Below are 27,502 nucleotides of genomic sequence, written 5' to 3' on the forward strand. Positions count from 1 at the left end.
GTGGCCGCAACGGCCAAGAGACCATGACTTGCTGCATATATACTGAACTCAGTAAGCTAACAACCCACTAGTTGTCAAGGCGATGGGGTTCGCATGTGGTTAAATGAAAACAAAAAAAAAGTAGACGTCTGTACGGTCCACTGAGCAAAGTGCCTATTAGTAGCGAGAAGACGAAAAGGGTGTACAGTATGTTTCAAATTGTCTGCCCACGACGCTTCGCTGGCAGTATCTGCAAAACTGCCTTGCCCCTGCCCTATCGCTATGTTTCTAGATGGGGAAGTTCATTCCTCCTCTGCTATATCCGTCGCTTAAGGTAACTCCTGGCTCTTTGTTCCAATCTATACCGACTGATTTTGTTACATTTTCAGTTTCTTTGTCTGTCAATCCTTCCTCGGGTAATATATATATATATATATATATATATATATATATATATATATATATATATATATATATATATATATATATATACTCCTGGAAATTGAAATAAGAACACCGTGAATTCATTGTCCCAGGAAGGGGAAACTTTATTGACACATTCCTGGGGTCAGATACATCACATGATCACACTGACAGAACCACAGGCACATAGACACAGGCAACAGAGCATGCACAATGTCGGCACTAGTACAGTGTATATCCACCTTTCGCAGCAATGCAGGCTGCTATTCTCCCATGGAGACGATCGTAGAGATGCTGGATGTAGTCCTGTGGAACGGCTTGCCATGCCATTTCCACCTGGCGCCTCAGTTGGACCAGCGTTCGTGCTGGACGTGCAGACCGCGTGAGACGACGCTTCATCCAGTCCCAAACATGCTCAATGGGGGACAGATCCGGAGATCTTGCTGGCCAGGGTAGTTGACTTACACCTTCTAGAGCACGTTGGGTGGCACGGGATACATGCGGACGTGCATTGTCCTGTTGGAACAGCAAGTTCCCTTGCCGGTCTAGGAATGGTAGAACGATGGGTTCGATGACGGTTTGGATGTACCGTGCACTATTCAGTGTCCCCTCGACGATCACCAGTGGTGTACGGCCAGTGTAGGAGATCGCTCCCCACACCATGATGCCGGGTGTTGGCCCTGTGTGCCTCGGTCGTATGCAGTCCTGATTGTGGCGCTCACCTGCACGGCGCCAAACACGCATACGACCATCATTGGCACCAAGGCAGAAGCGACTCTCATCGCTGAAGACGACACGTCTCCATTCGTCCCTCCATTCACGCCTGTCGCGACACCACTGGAGGCGGGCTGCACGATGTTGGGGCGTGAGCGGAAGACGGCCTAACGGTGTGCGGGACCGTAGCCCAGCTTCATGGAGACGGTTGCGAATGGTCCTCGCCGATACCCCAGGAGCAACAGTGTCCCTAATTTGCTGGGAAGTGGCGGTGCGGTCCCCTACGGCACTGCGTAGGATCCTACGCTCTTGGCGTGCATCCGTGCGTCGCTGCGGTCCGGTCCCAGGTCGACGGGCACGTGCACCTTCCGCCGACCACTGGCGACAACATCGATGTACTGTGGAGACCTCACGCCCCACGTGTTGAGCAATTCGGCGGTACGTCCACCCGGCCTCCCGCATGCCCACTATACGCCCTCGCTCAAAGTCCGTCAACTGCACATACGGTTCACGTCCACGCTGTCGCGGCATGCTACCAGTGTTTGCGATGGAGCTCCGTATGCCACGGCAAACTGGCTGACACTGACGGCGGCGGTGCACAAATGCTGCGCAGCTAGCGCCATTCGACGGCCAACACCGCGGGTCCTGGTGTGTCGGCTGTGCCGTGCGTGTGATCATTGCTTGTACAGCCCTCTCGCAGTGTCCGGAGCAAGTATGGTGGGTCTGACACACCGGTGTCAATGTGTTCTTTTTTCCATTTCCAGGAGTATATATATATATATATATATATATATATATATATATATATATATATATATATACTCCTGGAAATTGAAATAAGAACACCGTGAATTCATTGTCCCAGGAAGGGGAAACTTTATTGACACATTCCTGGGGTCAGATACATCACATGATCACACTGACAGAACCACAGGCACATAGACACAGGCAACAGAGCATGCACAATGTCGGCACTAGTACAGTGTATATCCACCTTTCGCAGCAATGCAGGCTGCTATTCTCCCATGGAGACGATCGTAGAGATGCTGGATGTAGTCCTGTGGAACGGCTTGCCATGCCATTTCCACCTGGCGCCTCAGTTGGACCAGCGTTCGTGCTGGACGTGCAGACCGCGTGAGACGACGCTTCATCCAGTCCCAAACATGCTCAATGGGGGACAGATCCGGAGATCTTGCTGGCCAGGGTAGTTGACTTACACCTTCTAGAGCACGTTGGGTGGCACGGGATACATGCGGACGTGCATTGTCCTGTTGGAACAGCAAGTTCCCTTGCCGGTCTAGGAATGGTAGAACGATGGGTTCGATGACGGTTTGGATGTACCGTGCACTATTCAGTGTCCCCTCGACGATCACCAGTGGTGTACGGCCAGTGTAGGAGATCGCTCCCCACACCATGATGCCGGGTGTTGGCCCTGTGTGCCTCGGTCGTATGCAGTCCTGATTGTGGCGCTCACCTGCACGGCGCCAAACACGCATACGACCATCATTGGCACCAAGGCAGAAGCGACTCTCATCGCTGAAGACGACACGTCTCCATTCGTCCCTCCATTCACGCCTGTCGCGACACCACTGGAGGCGGGCTGCACGATGTTGGGGCGTGAGCGGAAGACGGCCTAACGGTGTGCGGGACCGTAGCCCAGCTTCATGGAGACGGTTGCGAATGGTCCTCGCCGATACCCCAGGAGCAACAGTGTCCCTAATTTGCTGGGAAGTGGCGGTGCGGTCCCCTACGGCACTGCGTAGGATCCTACGCTCTTGGCGTGCATCCGTGCGTCGCTGCGGTCCGGTCCCAGGTCGACGGGCACGTGCACCTTCCGCCGACCACTGGCGACAACATCGATGTACTGTGGAGACCTCACGCCCCACGTGTTGAGCAATTCGGCGGTACGTCCACCCGGCCTCCCGCATGCCCACTATACGCCCTCGCTCAAAGTCCGTCAACTGCACATACGGTTCACGTCCACGCTGTCGCGGCATGCTACCAGTGTTTGCGATGGAGCTCCGTATGCCACGGCAAACTGGCTGACACTGACGGCGGCGGTGCACAAATGCTGCGCAGCTAGCGCCATTCGACGGCCAACACCGCGGGTCCTGGTGTGTCGGCTGTGCCGTGCGTGTGATCATTGCTTGTACAGCCCTCTCGCAGTGTCCGGAGCAAGTATGGTGGGTCTGACACACCGGTGTCAATGTGTTCTTTTTTCCATTTCCAGGAGTATATATATATATATATATATATATATATATATATATATATATATATATATATATATATATATGTTCAAATGTGTGTGAAATCTTATGGGACTTATCTGCTAAGGTCATCAGTCCCTAAGCTTACACACTACTTAACCTAAATTATCCTAAGGACAAACACACACACCCATGCCCGAGGGAGGACTCGAACCTCCGCCGTGATCAGCCCTCGGGTAACACGTGGCATCTGTTTTCTTAGTGACAGACATATGAGCAAACTGAGCGTGTGGGCTAGTGTTAAGCAGTTTTTGCATGTACCCTCAAGGCCCCAAGTTCAAATCACAGTGAGCACTTCTCTTGTGGGAAAGCCTGGAAGAAAGTCCACTCAACCTTGTGAGGCCGACTGAAGAGCTTGTTGAATATAAAAGTAGCAAAAGTGACGCGGCCAGTCGCCGAAGAAGCGTTTTATGTCGACAGGCTCGGTGCCACATGGCGTTTATCCATTAGCACCAAGAACGTCAGCCGTTACTTTTTGGTTTTAGAGAGCGAGCTGCTTGACGTATTACGACTACGGATCTCATTCTTTGCAAAACTGTCGGTTTCTTGTATACGTCAAGATGGTATGGCGGAAGTAGGAAGCGTTCCCTTTTCTTACAAAAATTTCTTCAGGACAATAAACATGAGAAGGTTTGTACTCCATAATTAATGCCAAAAGTTCGTCCTTCCTTGTCTGTTAGGTATTTTTAATTTTTTCTCTTCATTTCTCCTTGATAGTCTGACGTTTTTCTGCTGTAGGTATAGAGCAAAAGTAAACGTGAAGCGAAACGTTGCATTCAGAAGACTGAGCCGTTGACAGGCACTGTTTGATAATGCTCTTCACACTCTGTTATTTTTCAACAATTGTTCACAGTGTATGTGTAAGAATCTGTAGTTCGTCTATATTCTAAATGAATTACTGTCTGCTTTAATACCGATACATCATTCTTTCGAAAAAATATAATATAGTACGCTCTTTTTATAACTATGTTTTTTCGTTCGAACGTTATGACTCGTTCACTCAGGCACGTTGTAAAATCAGATTCCATAGACGAAGCAGTTTTTTCTCAAAGTTTCTTTGCTATCCTTGAATTCCAGTTCTGGGAGACAAGAGCTGTGAAGTCTTCGCAAAGATGATATTTCCGATTACTGTCCATCATGTCACAGAAATCACTTCCTTATAACGCATTTATTTACACCACCAATTTGTTGTATGCATTTCAGTTACTCTACTCTGAGGGATATACTTACATCCTGCTCCACTCGGCATCCACACGTTATCACGCCCCAGCTTCTGTAATTTGCACACCACTGATTTACTTGTACTCGTCAACATTTCTTTGCACCTTCCGCCGCCTTCTCTGTCAGCACTGGCACACCTTTGAAATTCCCACTCTTAGTAAAATTAATGATGTTGACAGCAAGCTATTACACGTTCCCACGAAGTTTTTTCTGTGATCACATTCCGCGCCCACACTGCATGGCAACGATGCGCGCTACTTCGAATTGCAACGTGAGCGTACCTAGTCACGTGACCAAGCTAGCTCCGACGACGGATGGGCAACCATTTCAGCTATACATACTGTGCTCTGCTCAAATTTGTCGTATGCTAAGGTGCACTGTTCGGCAGCTCTTCCTACACCCTTGTCAAACAAATGACAGTTGAACCGTCTCGTAACCTTGGTTCTGAACACCCATAAACAGCAACACTTGAGCCGTCCCTTTAGTATCAAAAATGGTTCAAATGGCTCTGAGCACTATGGGACTCAACTGCTGAGGTCATTAGTCCCCTAGAACTTAGAACTAGTTAAACCTAACTATCCTAAGGACATCACAAACATCCATGCCCGAGGCAGGATTCGAACCGGCGACCGTAGCGGTCTTGCGGTTCCAGACTGCAGCGCCTTTAACCGCACGGCCACTTCGGCCGGCCCTTTAGTATCGGCCGGTCCTGTACGTGCAAACGCCAATAACAAACGTTGTTGCATTGACCAGGTGCTTTACCTAAAGCCAAATACTGTTGTGTTATTGAAACCGTCACGTGAAACCACTCACTTAAAATTCGTTAAGAGCTACATTTACTGTTCGAAAAACGTGTTGCTCCACCGCATATTTACTAAGTACACTTACATACATTAGGGTACAGGGAACGAACAGGCGTTGTGGAATTAAGAAACTTATCTGCTGGTGAGTAACACTCAGTGCCTGGTTGCTCCACCCCATTCGTTGTAACACGCTTGTATCCTCCTCGACAGCAGTCACCCTGAGCCCACACAGAGCGTGGGGACAGCTGCTGCGACTTCGCAGTGAAACTCCCAACTCATTGCAAGAATACTGAATAGGGTTCATGACATCAGATACAGCAGGCTATTCCATTCGGTTCATTTCTACCTCCAGAAAGAGGACTTCGCGAAGTGGTTGCGGTGTGCTCGCACATCATCGTCTTGAGGACGAACTCATGGTCGAAATGTTGACTTCAGAACTGAAAAGTAGCGTGGAGGATACTGTCCGGATACAGCACTACCTGAAATTATCCACCACAGCGTCGTGGACTCCATACACGATATGGGACCAAATTATATCTGTTTGTTCCCATCTTTTCATACTAATCTCCCGAGATTGCGTGGCTGAGATGCGCTTTAGTACTTGCGGCTTCCATTCACTTCGACGACGGTCATCAGACACCAGACAAATCTTTCGTGAAGAGGACAGGTTCCATTCCAGGTGTTCCCTTTTCCACTATCTTGCCTCCCAAAACAGGCATCTGTCACGTATGTTGCACTCCTCTCGGATTATACATACCGGCACGGAAATGGGCACCTCAGGCTTATGCTTATTTCCCACAGCATGTAATAAGCGCGTTGTATGCAAAAACTTAGCTCGTACTGCTGCAGTGTCTCTGTATTCCATTAAAATTTCTGAAGGAGGTGAAGCAAGGAGGTGTCTGAGCCGGAATAATTATTTATTTCATGGAGCTCACCCTGTATTTTTTAGCTGTTGGGTTCTCCTCTGCCTTAATAACCGAATACAGTTCTACACACAAGCTCTTTGTTGAAATCGTCGAATTCTGTAAATTTTCATCCTTATCTGTATGCCTTTCTTGAAGAATCGAAACATATTTTGACATCTGGAGATTCTGCCGATGTTCCTGATCTGCAAATATGGCCTCTTGCAACCATAGGAGCAGCGCTGCTGTTCTGCCCAGCAGCACCGAAGAATGGTTGCGGCGCTATGTACGCGCTGATTGATTGATTGACGTCCATGAGGAATGCGGCTATTCGGCTGGCAACTGCACGTGCTGACACTCCTCCTTACCGTAGAGCGACAGTAAGCACTCATTCGCAGTCTGAAATGATTACTGAAGCCACGGTGACAATACGTTTTACAAGCAGAATGCTTAAAACACGCCCGGGTGACCAAAATAGGGCAACATCAACTGCATCTCTAGCTGCCTGAAACGAATCTTCTCCGGTGCACAACGCGATAAAGAGCCGGCAGCTGCAGTTGGTAATGATGGCTGGAAACCATCATTTTCAGAGATTACGCCCAGATCTGCGGATTTTACAATATAGGCGATTGAGAATGCACCATGTACTTTACTTCTCTTGATAGCCAGGAGCGAGAACTTTCAGATTGTTCAGGGCATTGAGCATAAGTCACAACTTGCGTTTTCCACTTTGACAGCCTGAACTGCCTACACAAGCCGGATGTCTCTTTCACTACTGGAGACGCACTGAACTGCACAGAGAAGAGAGATTTTGTTTAAAGGGTTCTCGGGAGTCCAGCCCGATACGATCGTCGAATAACTGTTCCGCGATCATCAGGTGGTGCTGAAGCAATGTTTTGTCCGCTCTCTGCGGCTTCAGGTGCGATTCCGTGCGCCGACGGTGCGCGGCGTGTCTTGTGTTGGGGAAGGCGGAGGATGCAGTCCTAGTAGTTATTTGTGGTGACCAGTACTTTTGTCTCGTCATAATTCGCTGTATGTCCAGTGTTTATGCAATGTTCTGCTAGGGCAGATTGGCTTGGTTGGCATAGGCGGGTGTAGCGTTGGTGTTCTTTGCGTCGATCTTCCACCGTACGAATTATTAGCCGAAATATCGTGGGCATTCTAAGATCGTATCCGGCTGGACACCCGAGGCCCCTTGAAACAGCATATACGCTGGAAAAGCCTCAGATCACATAAGAGGTGATTGTCCGTAGTGATAGCTCGTGATCGCAAGAGTACTGAGCAGGAGTTTCCCGAACGGAAACACAGGTTATTCTGGTGATGAAGATGATGCTATTTTTTCGCACCAGTTCCTGTTTGGATGTCCTCTTCGCTGCACAGAATCCCAAAATTCTTTGGTTCAAATGGCTCTGAGCACTATGGGACTTAACATCTATGGTCATCAGTCCCCTAGAACTTAGAACTACTTAAACCTAACTAACCTAAGGACATCACACAACACCCAGCCATCACGAGGCAGAGAAAATACCTGACCCCTCCGGGAATCGAACCCAGGAACCCGGGCGTGGGAAGCGAGAACGCTACCGCACGACCACGAGATGCGGGCCCAAAATTCTTTACCTTGCTGTCTGTCTTCTTTTTTTCTCTCTCTTTTGAGCTGATGTTCTCGTCGGATCTGCTGAAGTTGTCGGAAAATTGAGCGAGATCTGTTCAGTTCGAACTTTCTTCTGTTTATTCCTCACGCAGAAGTCTCCTTTGAACCACACGCTTAAGACTTTGAAGTCTACAGGTCATAGATAGGGAACTTTATTCTGTTGATCGCTCTCGTTCGTTCCACAACGCTCTTCATTCAGAGAATTCTGGCCTTAGTTTTCCACCTGATTAATTTTAGAACAGATATATATATTGTCCATGTCGGCCCGAACTTTTATTAGAGTATCGTGTAAAAAATTGAAATAAATGAAACGCGAATTTTCCGAGAATTTGGTAACGACGTTAAACTACGACTTCCTTTATGTTTATAAACGTGTAATCTGTATCCGTCAGATCATTTCTTGGAATATCGTGTAAAAATTTGGAGTAAATGGGTCACGTACTTTTCGAGGTCTTCCTATAAAATACATTAAAAAAAGTATAGTTTCTGTTCGTCCGCACGTATATTAGAATGACGTGTAAAAATTTGAAGTAAGTTGGTAACTAACTTTCCGAGATTTTTGGCAACAACGTTAAATTACATCTTGGCTGTGTATAGTAGTATAGATTAGTCGGGCGCTGTGATAACGACTGTTTTAGGTGAAAACCGGCGTACAGATTTATCTGTCTGTGTTTACTTTTTATTATTTGTTTAACAGCTTTATCTGCCCTGCTTCCATATCAGTAATCTTATCAGATCATCGGCCAAAGCGTGAGATTAGATCTTGGTGCAGTTCTCAGTACCTCGACTATGTATTTGATTCACTTATCTTTTCTTCAAAAAATTCTTTCTCGCACTCACGGATTACCTACTCTGACACACAAAAAATGGTTCAAATAGCTCTGAGCACTGGGACTGAACATCTGAGATCATCAGTCCCCTCGAAGTACTTAAACCTAACCAACCTAAGGACATCACACACATCCATGTCCGAAGCAGGATTCGAACCTGCGACCGTAGCGGTCGCGCGGTTCCAGACTGTAGCGCTTAGAACCGCTCGGCCACTTCGGCCGGCTCTGACACACACAATGTATTACTTCTTCCAGTATTAGGCCGGCCATTGTGGCCGAGCGGTTCTAGGCGCTTCAGTCTGGAGCCGCGCGACTGCTACGGTCGCAGGTTCGAATCCTGCCTCGGGCATGGATGTGTGTGATGTCCTTAGGTTAGTTAGGTTTAAGTAGTTCTAAGTTCTAGGGGTCTGATGACCTCAGATGTTAAGTCCCATAGTGCTCAGAGCCATTTGAACCATTTTGAATCTTCTAGTATTACGTTCTTCAGCTACACGTATTCACGTTGATCCTGCAAGTTTTTCAAGTGATTCTACAGACGTCACACTAGAAGTTCGTGTCACGCTGATACAATTCAAAACAATGATTGTTAAGTTTCCTTGTCGGGTACACCGGTAGCTTACTTTTGAAAATCGCACTTAGTTTACCAATAGCGCTTCAGACCAGTTTTTAAAAAATGGTTCTGAACACTATGGGACTTAACATCTGTGGTCATCAGTCCCCTAGAACTTAGAACTACTTAAACCTAACTAACCTAAGGACATCACACACATCCATGCCCGAGGCAGGATTCGAACCTGCGACCGTAGCAGTCGCGCGGTTCCGGACTGCCAGTTTTTACTGTTCTGTTTTTTTCTTTTCCGTCCATCCGCAAAACCACTTTCAACTCTTGTCTGTAGTAACTCTAGCTTACAAAAAAAAAAAAAAAAGCGATCTTAGGTGACTACATTTCTTTGCTTAGGTGTCTCAAACACAAATTAATTTATGCGTTGAAGTTTTTTCCTTAACTTAGAGGAAACAATCTCAGTAGCAGCATAAGTAAGAGAAAGGGATAGCGTTATCTGACAACAGACCTCTGAGCACGTACTTACATCGGGCAGTTTCTTAGGCTTGCTGGGGATGTGCATTCCGCCGACTTCCACTACGTTAGGGACGAAGGGCCGCGCGTGGTTGATGCTGAAGTGGCTGTTCACCAGCATCAGGTTTGTGTTCGTCACCAGATCCGCCGTCCTGGGAATCCCCTTGCCGAAATATCGCCTGATAAACAGAAAACGTCTCGTTACATAAGAGTTCGTATATTGGGGAACTGAATGTAATTATCCTGAAACATTTAATATTCACTTCCTCATAAACATTTTTACAAATTTTCAGCGGAATTTTGCTCAAATACTACACATGTATCATTAATAGCAATAATTCTGTCCACAATGTTTACAGTGTTACCAAGTTAATAGCTTCTACATGTTACTTGCATCACTGTTTTATTTGTATTAGTGTATTTATTCCCTCTGAAAAAGTCTTAACAGGCAAAGGATGAAAATATCTAGGATAAATACAATTAAACAGAATTATTATGCTTCAAGTACTTCTAATTTTATGATTTTAGAAGTGACTGTTTAAGAGTTTTGTTTTTTTAACTTTAAATTTCACTAGCCAAAAAATTACGATACTCGTTCGGTTGATGATATGCAGGTAGGTAGTAGTAACCTGAAGCTAAAATCAAAGTTTAATTCAAATCTGACGGTTAGATTTTGGGAAGTGGTGCCTTAGACTGGCAACTTGTAAACGGCAAAAAAGCATCTACCGAAAAATATACAGAAATTCAAATTAGGTTTGAACTTACCCTCTAAAATAGACCCTATCCACAGTTTTTCTTTACCGCCTTCTTCTTTTTCTGCTTAGTTTGCCTTCTTCCTTTCCGTCCGATGGCCTCCGTGTATTTATATGCACGTGCTTTTATTCGCGTAACCAGGCCTTGTAACCAAAATCTCGTTTTCATACTCAATGAAAAATATGACTGTCGGCATTGAGAACATAGTTTTAGCCAACACACCAATATACATGGTGATTTTGTTTTATGCAGACAAACTGCAAAAAAGGTCTCTGGGAGGAAAGGAGCAGGCGAGATTACCTGGTCATACGGAAGGAAATGCGTTCCAAGGAATGTACACCTACGTGAAGGTGGAGACAAAAGATATTTGAGTGTGCGGGTTTCAATGATTGAAAGCACAGATAGGATACACAAGGCAAGTGGGACTTTTCTACTTGTACAGGAATTTTAACTTCACAATCAAGAAGGCAGTGAGGTGGAGCACAGTCATATTGTAACCACGTCTCCCTTTGTACCTGCAAAGGTATGTCTTCCAGCAGTGGAATCAGGACCAGCCGCAGCAAGTGTAGATGTGCCTCGCTTGTGAGACGTTGTGGAAAGATGACTGGTGACGCGATGTGGTCACCGGTATTCCCCTCCCACGCAGAGAAGATGAACGGGTGGTGATGCAGCGCTGCCACCATACTGTGGGGATTCTCCGTAGGCCACGGGTGGGTGTTGTGAAGGTTGACGATACCGACCCTCGTAAAGGCTGCCTCATCTGCGATTAGGACGGATGAACGAAATCCCACCTGCGTGATGGCCTGTCCAACGAACCAGCGACAAAACCGTCGCAGTGGCGGTGAGTAATAAGGCCAGTACGCTTTCTAAAGTAATACGCCGAGTGGAATTGTCTTGGAGGATGCTTCACACGGTCGTCTGGCTTACACCATGTAGGCGGTCCATCTGGTAGTCCTGACGTTTGGGTCACTGTCGAAGTTCTTTATAAGCACCTCCCCTGGGCCGCATTTCCGGCCGTATGATCACATGAGCGTTTCCTCTCCTTGTTCTCTCAGGGAGCGTTTACTGCATTTTGTCCCCATTTACGAAAATCACGCTGTGTGCAGAATCTTTAGGAAGAATAGAGACTTTAGGGGAATTTCCGATGTAGGGCATACCTACATTCAAAATGATGCTCTATATGGAATCTACGGACGGCCTTCGGAGAGACAGTCCTGACAAAACTCTACCATCTGGTGAGCAAGATGTATGAGACAGGCGAAATACCCTCAGACTTCAAGAAGAATATATTAATTCCAATCCCAAAGAAAGCAGGTGTTGACAGATGTGAACATTACAGAACTATCAGTTTAATAAGTCACAGCTGCAAAATACTAACGCGAATTCTTTGCAGACGAATGGAAAAACTGGTAGAAGCCGACCTCGGGGAAGATCAGTTTGGATACCGTAGAAATGTTGGAACACGTGAGGCAATACTGACCTTACGACTTATCTTAGGAGAAAGATTAAGAAAAGGCAAACCTAGCATTTGTAGACTTGGAGAAAGCTTTTGATAATGTTGACTGGAATACTCTCTTTCAAATTCTAAAGGTGGCAGGGGTAAAATACAGGGAGCGAAAGGCTATTTACAATTTGTACAGAAATCAGATGGCAGTTATAAGAGTCGAGGGGCATGAAAGGAAAGCAGTGGTTGGGAAAGGAGTGAGACAGGGTTGTAGCCTCTCCACGATGTTATTCAATCTGTATATTGAGCAAGCAGTGAAGGAAACAAAAGAAAAATTTGGAGTAGGTATTAAAATCCATGGAGAAGAAATAAAAACTTTGAGGTTTGCCGATGACATTGCAATTCTGTCAGAGACAGCAAAGGACTTGGAGGAACAGTTGAACGGAATGGACAGTGTCTTGAAAGGAGGATATAAGATGAACATCAAAAAAAACAAAACGAGGATAATGGAATGTAGTCGAATTAAGTCGGGTGATGCTGAGGGAATTAGATTAGGAAATGAGACACTTAAAGTAGTAAAGGAGTTTTGCTATTTGCGAAGCAAAATAACTGATGATGGTCGAAGTGGAGAGGATATAAAATGTAGATAGGCAATGGCAAAGAAAGCGTTTCTGAAGAAGAGAAATTTGTTAACATCGAGTACAGATTCAAGTGTCAGGAAGTCATTTCTGAAAGTATTTGTATCGAATGTAGCCATGTATGGAAGTGAAACATGGACGATAAATAACTTAGACAAGAAGAGAATACAAGCGTTCGAAATGTGGTGCTACAGAAGAATGCTGAACATTAGATGGTTAGATCACATAACTAATGAGGAGGTATTGAATAGAATTTGGGAGTAGAGAAATTTGTGGTACAACTCGACCAGAAGGAGGGATCGGTTGGTATGAATATCCTGAGGCATCAAGGGATCACCAATTTAGTACTGGAGGGCAGCATGGAGGGCAAAAATCGTAGAGGGAGACCAAGAGATGAATACACTAAGCAGATTCAGAAGGATGTAGGTTGCAATAAGTACTGGGAGATGAAGAAGCTTGCACATCATAGAGTAGCATGGAGAACTGCAACAAACCAATCTCTGGACTGAAGACCACAACAACAACAACGACCATGGAATCTTTAGAAAAATAGTGACTTTAGGGCAATATCCCATGTAGGGGCTTGCAGCATTGATTGCTTTATTAGTGTTCTCAGTTGAAAGTAATTCACATTGTAAATCCAGAGATACATGGCAAGAATCGAAAATGTGCCATTCAATCACTGAATTGAACGTTATTCACTATATGAAACCAGAGTAGGATATTTAGTATGTCGCTGAGGAACAGCTGCTCAAATGTGAAAATGCCACACGTCATAATTGAAAGCCATTAAAAGTTATTTTCTTGAAATAATTTTTACAGAAAGCCTCTGCTTTCGTTAAAACGGCAATTTTTTTTTCTCAACAACACGCAGATACGCTCCACTTAAAGCTATGTTGGAGAAGTCGACGATATGAAGAGTGCGTTGATAAAGGCGTGGGTTTATATGAGAGGGAAGCCACAGTGGGCCTTACCTGCTCACGTTTCGCAGGGTGTGGCGTGGAAGTTATTCTAGGCTTTAAAGGGCGGGTATAAATTCAATTAACTGGTGCGATATGACTTTGCGAGAAGTTCGGCTGGAGCAAGGGGTTGCGTGGGATACATGACGTACAAGAACTTCCAGGGAGCCACCTAGCTTATACTGTTAGCGCGATTGGTGAAGACCAGTGGCACCGCTGCGACTCAAAAACCAATGACAGTGCAGGGCAGTGGCAGAAAACTCCACTACATGCAGTAGCGCTGGAGTCATCGCGGAGATAACCGTTTCCCTATGCAGGCAGGCTACTGCTCCGAGATTCGCAACACGTCGCAGCAGCGCCGCGCCACCGCGCGGGCCAGCTCGCAATGTTTACAGATGAGCAAAGAAGTCGACGCCCAGCGACACGAAACCCAAGTTTCTAATTACGTTCCGCTTCTCCCGATGAAATTTCAAAGTACGTACAAACATGTCCACAGCGCTGGCTGGTACCCCCCGCCAAGCACTCGATAGTGGATTGGGTATTACTGTATATACTCTTGTGTACGTGTAGTCGTGTATAGTGGCTCCCTGGTCAGTCTCAGGAGACTTCACAGTTCTGATATCCGCCTATGTCTCTGTTTAAGTTTCCACAAACCATTTCAGTTGGATGACGTATGGTATAGTATCGCAAAACGTCCGTAGTATGCAGCTCGGTGACCTCATAGGTGACGATCGATCTGGCTTTAGGAAGGATAAAGATAACAGACAAGCAATCCTGAAGTTGCTCTTGATAACGGAAGCAGAAATTAAATAAAGACACCGTCATCGGATCTCTCGACCTAGAAAAAGCGTTCGACAGTGTAAAATGAAGCAAGATGATCGAAATCCCCGGGAAAATAGATGTAACCTATAGCGAAAGACGGATAATTTCAATATGGACGAGAACCAAAAGGGAACTACGCAACTTAAAGACAAGAACGACGTGCTTGGAGTAAAAGAGGGCGTAACACAGAGATGCAGTTTTTGGGCCGGCCGATGTGGCCGAGTGGTTCTAGGCGCTTCAGTCTGGAACCGCGTCACCGCTACGGTCGCAGGTTCGTATCCTGCCTCGGGCATGGATGTGTGTGATGTCCTTAGGTTTAAGTAGTTCTAAGTTCTAGGGGACTGATGACCTCAGATGTTAAGTCCCATAGTGCTCAGAGCCATTTGAACCATTTTGCAGTTTTTGGTTCATACTGTTCAGTCTGTACATCAAAGACGCAATAACGAAAATAAAATAAATGTTCAAGGATGGGATTAAAACTCAGGATGAAAAAGTATCAGTGATTAGATAATTTGATCGCTATGCTATGCTCAGTGAAAACGAGGCACAGGACATAATGAATGGAACGAACAATCACCTGATCACAGAATATGTATAAGAGAAAGCCGAAGAAAGTTGGACGTTGGCAGAAAGCAAAGGAACGCGAAGTAACTTACAATATCAGCTGTGAAATCATCGGTGACGAGTGAAAATGTGTGCCAGACCGGGATTCGAACCCAGGAAGTCCTGCTTACTAGGCAGTTGCGTTTAACAAGGCGCAAATGTGCGGACTATCTCGGCATATTCTCCGGCTGACTCATTCCCACTTTGCGCCCTCAGTCAGCAGTCCTCGTCCATTTCCTTCATTCTCTCTAATTTTCGATTCCCGCTGGATGTAGAAAGTCGACATGCATCGGCGCTGGAGGTTGTGGATTCATTGTCCATCGAGGTGAATCAGATATACGAAAGCGTGGAGTGACTTCCATGGCACTTAACAGGGCTGTAAAGAGAAAGACTTGTACGAAGGAACAGACACCACGCATTCGTATAAAAGACGAAAGAAATGAGGAGCAGCGGAGATATGAAACTTACCATCAAAACTGGAGGCCACGAAGTAGTTGAACGAATTCTGCTACTTAAGAAGCGAAATAAACCATGGAGGAAGGAGGACGTAGGAAGTAGCCTAGCACAGTTCAGAGAGAGCATTCCTGGCCAAAACATAACCTTCAATTTGCGAAATAAATTTACGAGAATGTGTGCTTGGAGAACAGCATTGTATGAAAGTGAAGCATCCATTTTGGGAAAACCAGAAGAGAAGAAAATCGAAGCATTTGAAGGGGAATGGCATAGAAGATTGTTGAAAATTAGATGTGCTGATAAAAAATGAGATTCTTCACAGAATGTGTTCAAAAAATGTTCAAATGTGTGTGAAATTTTATGGGACTTAACTGCTAAGGTCATCAGTCCATAATCTTACACACTACTTAACCTAAAGTATCCTAAGGAGAAACACACGCACCCATGCCCGCGGGAGGACTCGAACCTCCGCCGGGACCAGCCGCACAGTCCATGGCAGAATGTGGAAAACACAAGGAGGGACTGGGTGATAGGACGTGTGTTAAGACATCAAGGAATGACTTCCATGACAAAAATGGTTCAAATGGCTCTGAGCACTATGGGACTTAAGTACTGTGGTCATCAGTCCCTTAGAACTTAGAACTTCTTAAACCTAACTAACCTAAGGACAGCACACACATCCATGCCCGAGGCAGGATTCGAACCTGCGACCGTAGCAGTCGCGCGGTTCCGGACTGCGCGCCTAGAACCGCTAGACCACCGCGGCCGGCCTTCCATGACACTTGAGATGGCTGTAGAGAAGAAAAACTGCAAGGGAACATAGAGATTGGAAAACATCGAACAAGTAATCGAGGACGCAGGATGTAAGCGCTACTCTTAGACGAAGAGGTTGGCACAGAAGAGAAAGTCGTGGTGAAGCGCATGAAAGCCGAGTGGTTCTAGGCGCTACAGTCTCGAACCGCGCGACCGCTACGGTCGCAGGTTCGAATCCTGCCTCGGGCATGGATGTGTGTGATGTCCTTAGCTTGGTTAGGTTTAAGTAGTTCTAAGTTCTAGGGGACATGACCTTCGAAGTTAAGTCCCATAGTGCTCAGAGCCATTTTAACGTTTGATGAACTCCGAATCCCCTTGCCATCTCTCCCTCTACGATCAAAGGAAGGGTGTGCACTGTCAGAGGGGAAGTACCCTACCTCGAACGACTGAAACCGAATCGAAATGATCATAGAGGTTTTCACGGGCGGAATTCGCTTAATTTTTGTTATTTTGGACTAGGCCGTGATCCAAGACATGTTCCTGTGTTTAAAGTTTCGCGTCCTTATTCTGGGGATACCATCAGAGGTTGCAACGATTCACACGACAATTTAAGACGCAAACAAGGCGAATTGTTTAGACGTATCCACACATCAGATTGTGACGTTATGAGACCATTCCTGCGGGACTCACACATGAGTGAAGCGCCACAGCTGTCCTTCACCAGGTTATGCGGTCTGTCCACTTACTGCACGTGTTGGGGGAAACCGCAAACTGCGATGGTCGATCGCTGATCACTCGTAATTTCCAGGCCACCTGTCGCAATGCGACTGCTTGCCTGCGACTCTTTTCTCTGTTTAATAACGCTGATCGTGTACTTTTGTTTCCTTACTCTATGTCCGTGTGAAGTGGACGTTAGAATTTATAGCTATTCAGGGAGCAAAAATCTCTCAATAAAGTAAACTTGAAGTCGAAGTTCTCGTTACGGCGTGAAGTCAAGCGCCGGCACACCAGTCGGAAACGATAGCGCATAGAGGTCTGTGAAGAAGACGTCAGTCAATTGCACGCTGACCGAACCCTCTCCAGGAAGACAACGCGACGACAGCGGCCTCTATACGCAGAGGACATAAGCGCCGCGCCGACTAGTCGCGGCCCACTTCTGTAGCAGCATCAAGATTAGGCACTTCAAGACCAGAGACTTAGGAATTGTACACTACTGGCCATTAAAATTGCTACACCAAGAAGAAATGCAGATGATAAACGGGGATTCCTTGGACAAATATATTATACTAGAACTCACATGTGATTACATTTTCACGCAATTTGGATGCGTCGATCCTGAGAAATCAGTACCCAAAACAACCACTTTTGGCCGTAATAACGACCTTGATACGCCTGGGCATTGAGTCAAACAGAGCTTGGATGGCGTGTACAGGTACAGCTGCCCATTCAGCTTCAATACGATACCACAGTTCATCTAGAGTATTGTGACGAGCCAGTTGCTCGGCCACCATTGACCAGACGTTTTCATATGGTGAGAGATCTGGAGAATGTGATGGCCAGGGCAGCAGTCGAACATTTTCTGTATCCAGAAAGGCCCGTACAGGACCTGCAACATGCGGTCGTGCATTATGTAGGGTTTCTCAGGGATCGAATGAAGGGTAGAGCCACGGGTCGTAACACATCTGAAATGTAACGTCCGCTGTTCAAAGTGCCGTCAACGCGAACAAGAGGTGACCGAGACGTGTAACCAATGGCACCCCATACCATCACGCCGGGTGATACGCCAGTATGGCGGTGATGAATACACGCTTCTAATGTGCGTTCACCGCAGCATCATGATGCTGTAAACAGAACCTGGATTCATCCGAAAAAATTACGTTTTGCCATAGTATTACGTCTTGACATAGTAACGATTAGACTTCGATAAAACTACAGTATCAAAGACACGTATTTGGTAGCTTCATTTTCCCAATACATGATGTGTACACTTGACCACATGTGCAACATATTTTGAATATTCCTGCTCTGGCAAGAGACATGCGGAGGTCCGTTGAAGTGTTTATCTAAACACTTCACAGTGTTTAAACCTAACAAGATATTAGTATGAATATCTATACTAATATCTTGTTAGGTTTAAACACTGTGTCAACGACTCGTCTTCCAAGCACCCTGCCGATGCGGTCTGTAGCTGTTTTCACTAATATGAGGATAACTTTACCTTCAGATGCTTCTTTTTTACTAGATTATACTGCCCTATTTCGCTCTGTGTCAGAGTAGGGATTTCTTCTGAAAGTAATACTTAAATGATAGTGCTCTTCCTCCTAGTTCTGCAGCTCACAGATTCTTTCAGCCATGTCCACCAGTATGTCAATCACCTCTTTTTTCCTGCTTGGAATGCTATTTGGAATTTTTGTGAAGGTCAGTGTGAGTGGGGTTTCTGCCAACTTTGTCCACTTAACTTTTGCCATGTTTTCTAAATACCTGTGCATCCAAAAATAAAATCTGACCTCCTTTCCCTTCTCCCATAGTGAACTTTATACTGGCGTTAATATGATTCAGAATTTCTAAATTTTGTGTACAATAGATGTATGAAGGCTATCAAGAGAAGTACCAGTTCAGTCCAACACTGAATTATGACCACTAGACTGACAGAAGTGTTAATTAAGTAAGGTATTATTTCTCAAAAAATTTAACTTTGCGTGAAACAATGAATACTAAAGCATGCAACACTTACAGAGTTGAGATGTTGTTGCACGTTCCTCCCTTGTTTGTCATCGAATTGTAGATGCGGAGATTCAAAGAAGTGATCAAAACGCAGCAGATTGGAAGATTATGTACAATACAGTGTATTCGCACAGCCACTGTATGCATGTTATCTAGATCTCTGGCACACGCTGTTCTAAAACTATTTTTATTCGGTTTTATCTGTTAGCACTGGGGTACTCACTTTGTTAGTTGTTTCTCCAAATATACATCAAATTGTTTGTGTACAACATCACATTCAGACTACATTAACCGACCGATAAAGTCAGATTATGAAGAGACATGAATGGAGTGCAAACCCAAATAACATACAATGATATCATCGAACAATGAATTTCCTTTCGCAAGTTGGAAGATTTGAAGTTCTGTATAAAGGAAATAAACTTGAAGATATTATTATGAAATTGAAGAGGAGCTAGACGAAGATAAGATGAGAGGTGTGATACTACAAAAAGAATTTTTCAGGATGTTGGTAGACGTAAGTAAAAATAAGCCACACAGAAAGGAATTGCCCAGAATTATTAACCTCTTTTGGGAAGATACTATTACAAAATTGAACAGCTTGATGTATTAGGGCATGCGAAATAAGCTCCGAATTCATGAAGAATGTAATCATCTCTATTCAAAAGAACACAGGGACGGCGTATGCGAATATTATCGAACCAACAGATTACTAAGTCGACGTTGCAAAGTACTAACACGAATTACGCAGAGAAGTTTGGGAGTGTTCCAGTAATATCCCATAATCAGAAGTTAATAACACTGTTGAATTTACTGGTGGTGGTGGTTAGTGTTTAACGTCCCGTCGACAACGAGGCCATTAGAGACGGAGCGTAAGCTCGGGTTGGGGAAGGATTGGAAAGGAAAGCGGCCGTGCCCTTTCAAAGGAACCATCCCGGCATTTGCCTGAAACGATTTAGGGAAATCACGGAAAACCTAAATCAGGATGGCCGGAGACGGGATTGAACCGTCGTCCTCCCGAATGCGCCACCTCGCTCGGTGAATGTACTGCAACGCATACTTATCAGAAACTAGAAAGATGAACGGGTGAAATCGGACGCTGCTTCAAGAAAGGAAAGTTACTGATTAGTGCGATCTGATTTAGTGAGGTATATTCATTCAAAGTGAAAAGGCCAAAACTTATGTCTCAGTTGCTTTTTATTTTCGACGGTTTTAAGAATTCTGCTTTCAATAGAATTCTGCACACTTTAATAGTTTTAATTGTTGTATTAACTTCTGATGACATACTACTCGAACCATCCTAAATTTGTAGCCACTGGATAGCATGAGTCTATCACTTATGGCAAGAGCTTAATTGTTCATTTTTGTTTTGTTCTTTACAGGTCCCTTTAAGCTACTAGCTTTTTTTTTTGCTGGTTTTTATCACCTATTCGTTTTGGTTCCTCGTTTTATTGTGTTATTAATCTTTTAAAATTTGCCTTATTTTACGCCTTTCGCGTTGTTTACGTTACTTTACTGAAAGTATTTGTATGGAGTGTAGCCATGTATGGAAGTGAAACGTGGACGATAACTAGTTTGGACAAGAAGAGAATAGAAGCTTTCGAAATGTGGTGCTACAGAAGAATGCTGAAGATTAGATGGGTAGATCACATTACTAATTAGGAGGTATTGAATAGAATTGGACAGAAGAGGAATTTGTGGCACAACTTGACTGGAAGAAGTGATCGGTTGGTAGGGCATATTCTGAGGCATCAAGGGATCACCAGTTTAGTATTGGATAGCAGCGTGGAGGGTAAAAATCGTAGAGGGAGACGAAGAGCTGAATACACTAAGCAGATTCAGAAGGATGTAGGTTGCAGTAGGTACTGGGAGATAGCCGCAACTGGAGCGATGGAAAGAACTGTTTATACGCTTCTGTAGGAGCTCTGATTTCTTTTATCTTCGCAGTCCTTAAGTAAGATGCACGTTAGTGGCAGTAGGATCGTTCTGCAGTCTGTCGCAAATGCAAGTTCTCTAAATATTCTCACCAGTATTTTGCGAAAGAACATCGTCTTCCCTCCGGTAATTCCCATTTTAGTTCACGAAGCATTTCCTCAACACTCGAGTGTAAATCGACCTCATCATTAACAAATCTTGCACCCATCCTCTGAACTGCTTCGATGTCTTCTTTTAATGCGACCTGGTGCGGATCCAAAACGTTAAAGCAGTGCTCAAGAATAGTTCGCAAGAGCGTCCTATATGCGGTCTTCTTCACAGATGAACCACACTTTCTTAAAATTCTCCCAATGAACCGAATTCGACAATTTGCCGTTCCTACCACAATCCTCACATGCTGATTCGATTTCATATCTCTTTGCAACGTTACGCCCAGGTATTTAAGCGACCTGAGTGTCTCAAACCGGACACTTATAATGCTTCGTCCGAACGTTACGCGGTTCTTTTCCCCACTCATCTACATTAACTTACATTTTTCTACATTCTGAGTAATCTGCCATTCACTACACCAGATACCAATTCTGTACAGTTCATCCTGCGTCCTCATACAGTCACTCAACTATGACACTTTCCCGCGCACTACAGCGTCATCAGCGAAGTGTCACAGATTGCTGTTCACCTTGTACGATAGATCTCTTCTATATGTAGTAAACAAGAGCAGTTCTACCACAATTCCCTGGAATAGCGCTCAATCATTTTGCAAAAATTGGTTCAAATGGCCCTGAGCACTATGGGACTTAACTTCTGAGGTCATCAGTCCCGTAGAACTTAGAACTACTTAAACCTAACTAACCTAAGAACATCACACACATCCATGCCCGCGGCAGGATTCGAACCTGGGACCGTAGCGGTCGCGCGGTTCCAGACTGTAGCGCCTAGAAGCGCTCAGCCACTCAAACCGGCTCCTTTTGCATGCGCTGCTATTTAATTTACTATTGTCGGTCTCTATAGAAGTTACACATGTAGGCGGTTAAGAACATCTGTAGATTCTGCAGTGCCGTCGAGTATCGTGAGCGGCGTAAGACGTGTCGACCACCGCAAAGCAGTATGACGAGGCGCCAATGAGATGGTGGAAAGACACCGGGCGTCCCGTATTTCCGAGGCGCCTCCCCCCTGAAATAGCGTCGCCAGAGGCTAGGAGGGCAGTTCTGATGGAGGTCGGATCTTCTCCACTTCCGGGAAGTTACTGCAGGAATAATGTCGTTGTGCTGCCTACTCACCGTGGCACAGCCCGTGTCAGCCACGGGAGAGCGAACAGATCTCCTGGGAACTATGCCTACGCGCCAACACTACCAGATCTGTCAAACTTGTTTTTCCTAGTGACTGTACCGAGCGAAGTGGCGCAGTCGTTAGACACTGGACTCGCATTCGGGAGGACGACGGTTCAATCCCGCGTCCGCCCATCCTGATTTAGGTTTTCCGTGATTTCCCTAAATCACTCCAGGCAAATGCCGGGATGGTTCCTCTAAAAGGGCACGGCCGACTTCCTTCCCCAACCTTCCCTAATCCGATGAGACCGATGACCACGCTGTCTGGTCTCCTTCCCCAAAACCAACCAACCAATCCTAGTGACTGTAAAGAAGCCACATTTCGGCTATTCTGAACTTGTATCTGTTCGCCACTCAGTGTTCGTGGCTCATATAGTGTGTTCTGGAGCGCAAGTTCACGTCTGCAGTTTCATAGCTGCAACCGAGGTTGGCGAGCAAAGATGAGTTTATTGTGATTAATAAAGTATTACTTGTTCAGAGTGTTTTAATTAACTGTATGATTACTACACTACTGGCCATTAAAACTGCTACACCAAGAAGCAATGCGGATGATAAACGGGTATTCGTTGGACAAATACATTATACTAAAACTGACATGTGATTACATTTTCACGCAATTTGGTTGCATAGATCCTCAGAAATCCGTACCCAGGACAACCACCTCTGGCCGTAATAACGGCCTTGATACGCCTAGGTATTGACTCAAACAGAGCTCTGATGGCGTGTACAGGTACAGCTGCCCATGCAGCTTCAACACGATACCACAGTTCATCAAGAATGGTGACTGGCGTATTGTGACGAGCCAGTTGCTCGGCCACCATTTACCAGACGTTTTCAAGTGGGGAGAAATGTGGGGAATGTGCTGGCCAGGGCAGCAGTCGATCATTTTCTGTATCCAGAAAGGCCCGTACAGGACCTGAAACATGCGGTCGTGCATTATCCTACTGAAATGTAGGGTTTCGCAGGGATCGAATGAAGGGTAGAGCCACGGGTCGTAACACAACTGAAATGTAACGTCCAGTGTTCAAAGTGCCGTCAATGGGAACAAGAGGTGACCGATACCTGTAACCAATGGCATCCCATACCATCACGCCGGGTGATATGCCAGTATGGCGTTGACGAATACACGCTTCCGCCGGCCGTTGTGGCCGTACGGTTCTAGGCACTTCAGTCCGGAACCGCGCTGCTGCGACGGTCGCAGGTTCGAATCCTACATCGGGCGTGGATGTGTGTGATGTCCTTAGGTTAGTTACGTTTAAGTAGTTCTAAGTCTAGGGGACTGATGACCTTAGATGTTAAGCCCATAGTGCTTAGAGCCATTTGAACGAATACACGCTTCCAACGTGCATTCACCGCGATGTTGTCAAACACGGATGCGACCATGATGATGCTGTAAATAGAACCTGGATTCATCCGAAAAAATGACGTTTTGCCATTCGTCCACCCCGGCTCGTCGTTGAGTACACCATCGCAGGCGCTCCTGTCTGTGATGCAGCGTCAAGGGTAACCGCAGTCATGGTCTCCGAGCTGATAGTCCATGCTGCTGCAAACGTCGTCTTATTGTTCGTGCAGATGGTTGTTGCCTTGCACACGTCCCCATCTGTTGACTCAGGGATCGAGACGTGGCTGCACGATCCGTTTCAGCCGTGCGGATAAGATGCCTGTTATCTCGACTGCTAGTGATACGAGGCCGTTGGGATCCAGCACGGCGTTCCGTATTACCCTCCTGAACCCACCGATTCCATATTGTGCCAACAGTCATTGGATCTCGACCGACGCGAGCAGCAATGTCGCGATACGATAAACCGCAATCGCGATAGGCTACAATCCGACCTTTCTCAAAGTCGGAAACGTGATGGTACGCATTTCTCCTCCTTACACGAGGCATCACAACAACGTTTCACCAGGCAACGCCGGTCAACTGCTGTTTGTGTATGAGAAATCGGTTGGAAACTTTCCTCACGTCAGCACGTTGTAGGTGTCGCCACCGGCGCCAACCTTGTGTGGACGCTCTGAAAAGCTAATCATTTGCATATCAGAGCATCTTCTTCCTGTCGGTTAAATTTCGCGTCTGTATCACGTCATCTTCGTGGTGTAGCAATTTTAATGGCCAGTAGTGTAGCTACCTCAATGTCCGAGAAGTCGGACACAACAGAGTCTACCACGGAATTTCCCAATCAGGTTCTCGGATACTTGCGGCCTCTGTTCGAGCGTTTGCCGTGCGAGATTTCTGAGAACTGGTGCTGCGGCTACCTGTTGAGGCGGTCCACCAGGCTGGCGGAGTAGTAGTCGAAGCCGACGCTGGTGGCGACCGTGGCGATTGTGTTGACGAGCCGCTCGGTGAAGGTCATTCGCGGGCCGTACGGCAGGTAGTAATTGGGGATGTAGGCCGGGTGGTCCGGGTTGGCCATGCGCGTGTTACTCCAGGGCAGCATCACGCTCGTCGTCAGGCTCACCACGGGCGTGCCCCGGAAGCGGTGCAGGAAGCCGGCGAAGCAGTCCGCCCCGAACACCTGCCGACAGTCAGCTAGGTCGTCACGTAATTCACAGCTGCGCGAGTATGCGGGGTTTAAAGATAGCTTTCGATATGGCTACCAGAGCGCACTCTTCGTCTACCCTTTAAGGGGAGTAGGACGTCAAACGGGCCGACTTCGAGAAAGAGAGGCACCACAGGACATTTTAATTTTACCTGTCTATACTTTCGCAAATAAATTCATAAGACTTTGTCAGCATGACCAGGGAGGATTCAGGATTCACACTCATGGCAGTGGAAGTTCAAAAACACGAAAAAATAATATTTTTTAAATGTGTAATTTCATGATTTTCTTCACTTACTGCTGGTTGCATTTGTTGCTATAGGTACTCTTTTATTCATCAGTAAGAGAGATTCTTCTATGAATTTTGCACAGCTTACAAACCATACGTACAGGTGTATGAAACACTAGAATTTATTTAATCTATGGAAAAATGAATGGGCTGTTACGTTTTAAACTTCGTGTTCAGAGAAAACTCGAATTTTATAGTTAATTACCTCAATTTTTACCACAGTTATTAACAGATTTGGGAAATTCTAGAGTTTCATACACCTGTAAGTATGGTTATTATGCTGTGCAAAATTCATCGAAGAAAAGTGTAGCTACAGCAACAAATGCAGCCAATACCAAGTGAAAAAATTATGAAATTTCACATGTAAAAAAAAATTGTTTTGCTATGTTTTTGAACTTCCTCTGCCATGAGTGTGAATCCTGAATCCTTCCTGGTCATGCTAACAAAGATTTATGAATTTATTTGCAAAAGTATAGACAGTGTAAATTAAAATGTCCTATGGTGCCTCTCCTGCTCCAAGTCGGCCCGTTTCGCGTCCTACCCCCCTCACAACCAGAAGGCTCAGCGTGGTGCAAAACGTGTGAAGCAAGCTGGCAACCGTGCCACGGAGACCCACTCGGGATTCCTACAGCCAGCTTAGTCTGAAATGGGTCAGATTGTGGCCTCCCGTGTGGCGTGATGGTCCTTTCGAAAAACTGCCTCTCCAAGTTGGACGTTCTCTGTCAGATTTGCAACGATGCTGGTGTCAGTGGTCACGTGAAAATTCTCACAACCATAGACGAGGTTCTGGACGACCAAGCAGCACAGAGGCACACTAGGATCAATGTATTGTCAGTGCAGCAGCGACCGCACAGCTACCACAGTTCAGAAAAGAGGGCTCGCGAACCCAGACGTGTGAATACCATCTGTTGCAAACCGGTTATTAGCAGTGGGAATACAGGCACGCACACCTCTAACCCGACTTTCACTCACGCCACAGCATCGAAGGCCCCACTCCAGGCATCAAGGTCTCCGGTGCGGTAAACTGTAACTCTCGTTCACCTTTGGTGTTTCTGGAGGGGACGCTAAGCAGCACTTAGTACGTGCTGAATGTTTTTAGACCCATTCTTTTGCCATTCTCTAAACAGGAAGGAAATTTGTTTTTTTTTAACAGGATAATGCTTTGCCACACTCTGGCCATGAGACTCAACATGCTCCGCAAGACGTGCAGCAACCTCTCTGGCCAGCACGATCTCCGGATATGTCTCCAATGGAGCATATGTGGGATATGATGGGACGAGAAGTGTCTCGTGCGACTTGTCAGCCAACACTGCTTTAAGAACTACGCGAGCTGGTCGATCAAGCGCGGCATAACATATTCTAAGGCAGTATTCGACATCTGTAGGATCGACTGGATGCCAGTGTCAGCATTGCGGCCCGTAGAGTTACACCTCGTACTAATATAGTGTTTCAGCGTGGTTCGATAGCTGGTACCACAGAATCGCTTGTATTGATCTGTAAATGTAATGTAATGTACTCCACATGCACTCTTGCAGCAATAAATCTTGAGTGAATTGGAAACCTCTAAAAAGTTGTACTAGTTTTTTCCCTGGCAGAGTATTTGTACAGAATATCGGCAGGTACTTGGAGGAGCAAATACACATTAAAAACTGGAATACTCATTACTGATGTTCCACAATAATATTTATTTTACAGTTCGTTGTGAACCAGCTTTCGGCTTATTAGGAAATCCTTAGGCAGCTTAAGACTCTAGACAGCCCACATTACATGAACAAGAATTTATAGCTGCACTGAGATTGTAATTCCAAAGACATATGTCCTAACATGTCTATAGATCTACACGAAAAACACAACCATATTGAAATACACAAAGAAGATATGAACACCAAGCGCATTACCACTCTTTAGCAAGGGTGAATAGTGGTGTTTACTGATAGACAGAATTTGAAGTAATATTAGTTTTCTGCCTTTATTTGATCTATGAATAACGCCACATTGAAAGTCGTAGGGATGAAATTCATTCAGAGCGTGATCGGCAAAGGTGGAATTTTCCTCTTCCAGCCTCCAACTCCTTTCATGCTCACTCAGTCTAGTTGTTATAGTTGTACCGTTTAACATTTTAAAGAACATAGTTCTTATATAGGAAAACAGTGATCTGTAATTATTATAAATAAACTGAAAGCAGTCTTGATCGCTTAACTTTTTTAATGGTGACCGGTTTCGATCTTTTTATCAGATCATCTTCGGACCATGAATGTCTGCAGGAGGCGGTGGCGCATGGCTACCCTCTTGTTGGTCGCTGGTGGTGTACTGTACTATACTTGGCAACTAGACCCCTTGCGTGTCTTGGTACAAATGAGATCAGTGACACTTCATCTGCGGTAACACAGAGG

General features: G+C 45.6%; 1 protein-coding gene across 1 annotated transcript in view; it reads right to left on the reverse strand.

Annotated features, from left to right (window-relative positions):
• LOC126263217 (UDP-glucosyltransferase 2-like) overlaps window positions 1-27,502 on the reverse strand; it is a 55,721-nt gene that overhangs the window by 14,921 nt on the left and 13,298 nt on the right. Inside the window, exons 3-4 of the mRNA XM_049960286.1 lie at window positions 24,537-24,796; window positions 9,885-10,050 (exon numbers count right to left, since the gene is read on the reverse strand). Of these exons, the coding sequence (XP_049816243.1) occupies window positions 9,885-10,050; window positions 24,537-24,796 (426 nt within the window). The remainder of the gene's footprint in view (window positions 1-9,884; window positions 10,051-24,536; window positions 24,797-27,502) is intronic.

The sequence above is a fragment of the Schistocerca nitens genome, chromosome 6 (assembly GCF_023898315.1).
Source record: "Schistocerca nitens isolate TAMUIC-IGC-003100 chromosome 6, iqSchNite1.1, whole genome shotgun sequence".
Classification (NCBI taxonomy): Eukaryota; Metazoa; Arthropoda; class Insecta; order Orthoptera; family Acrididae; genus Schistocerca; species Schistocerca nitens.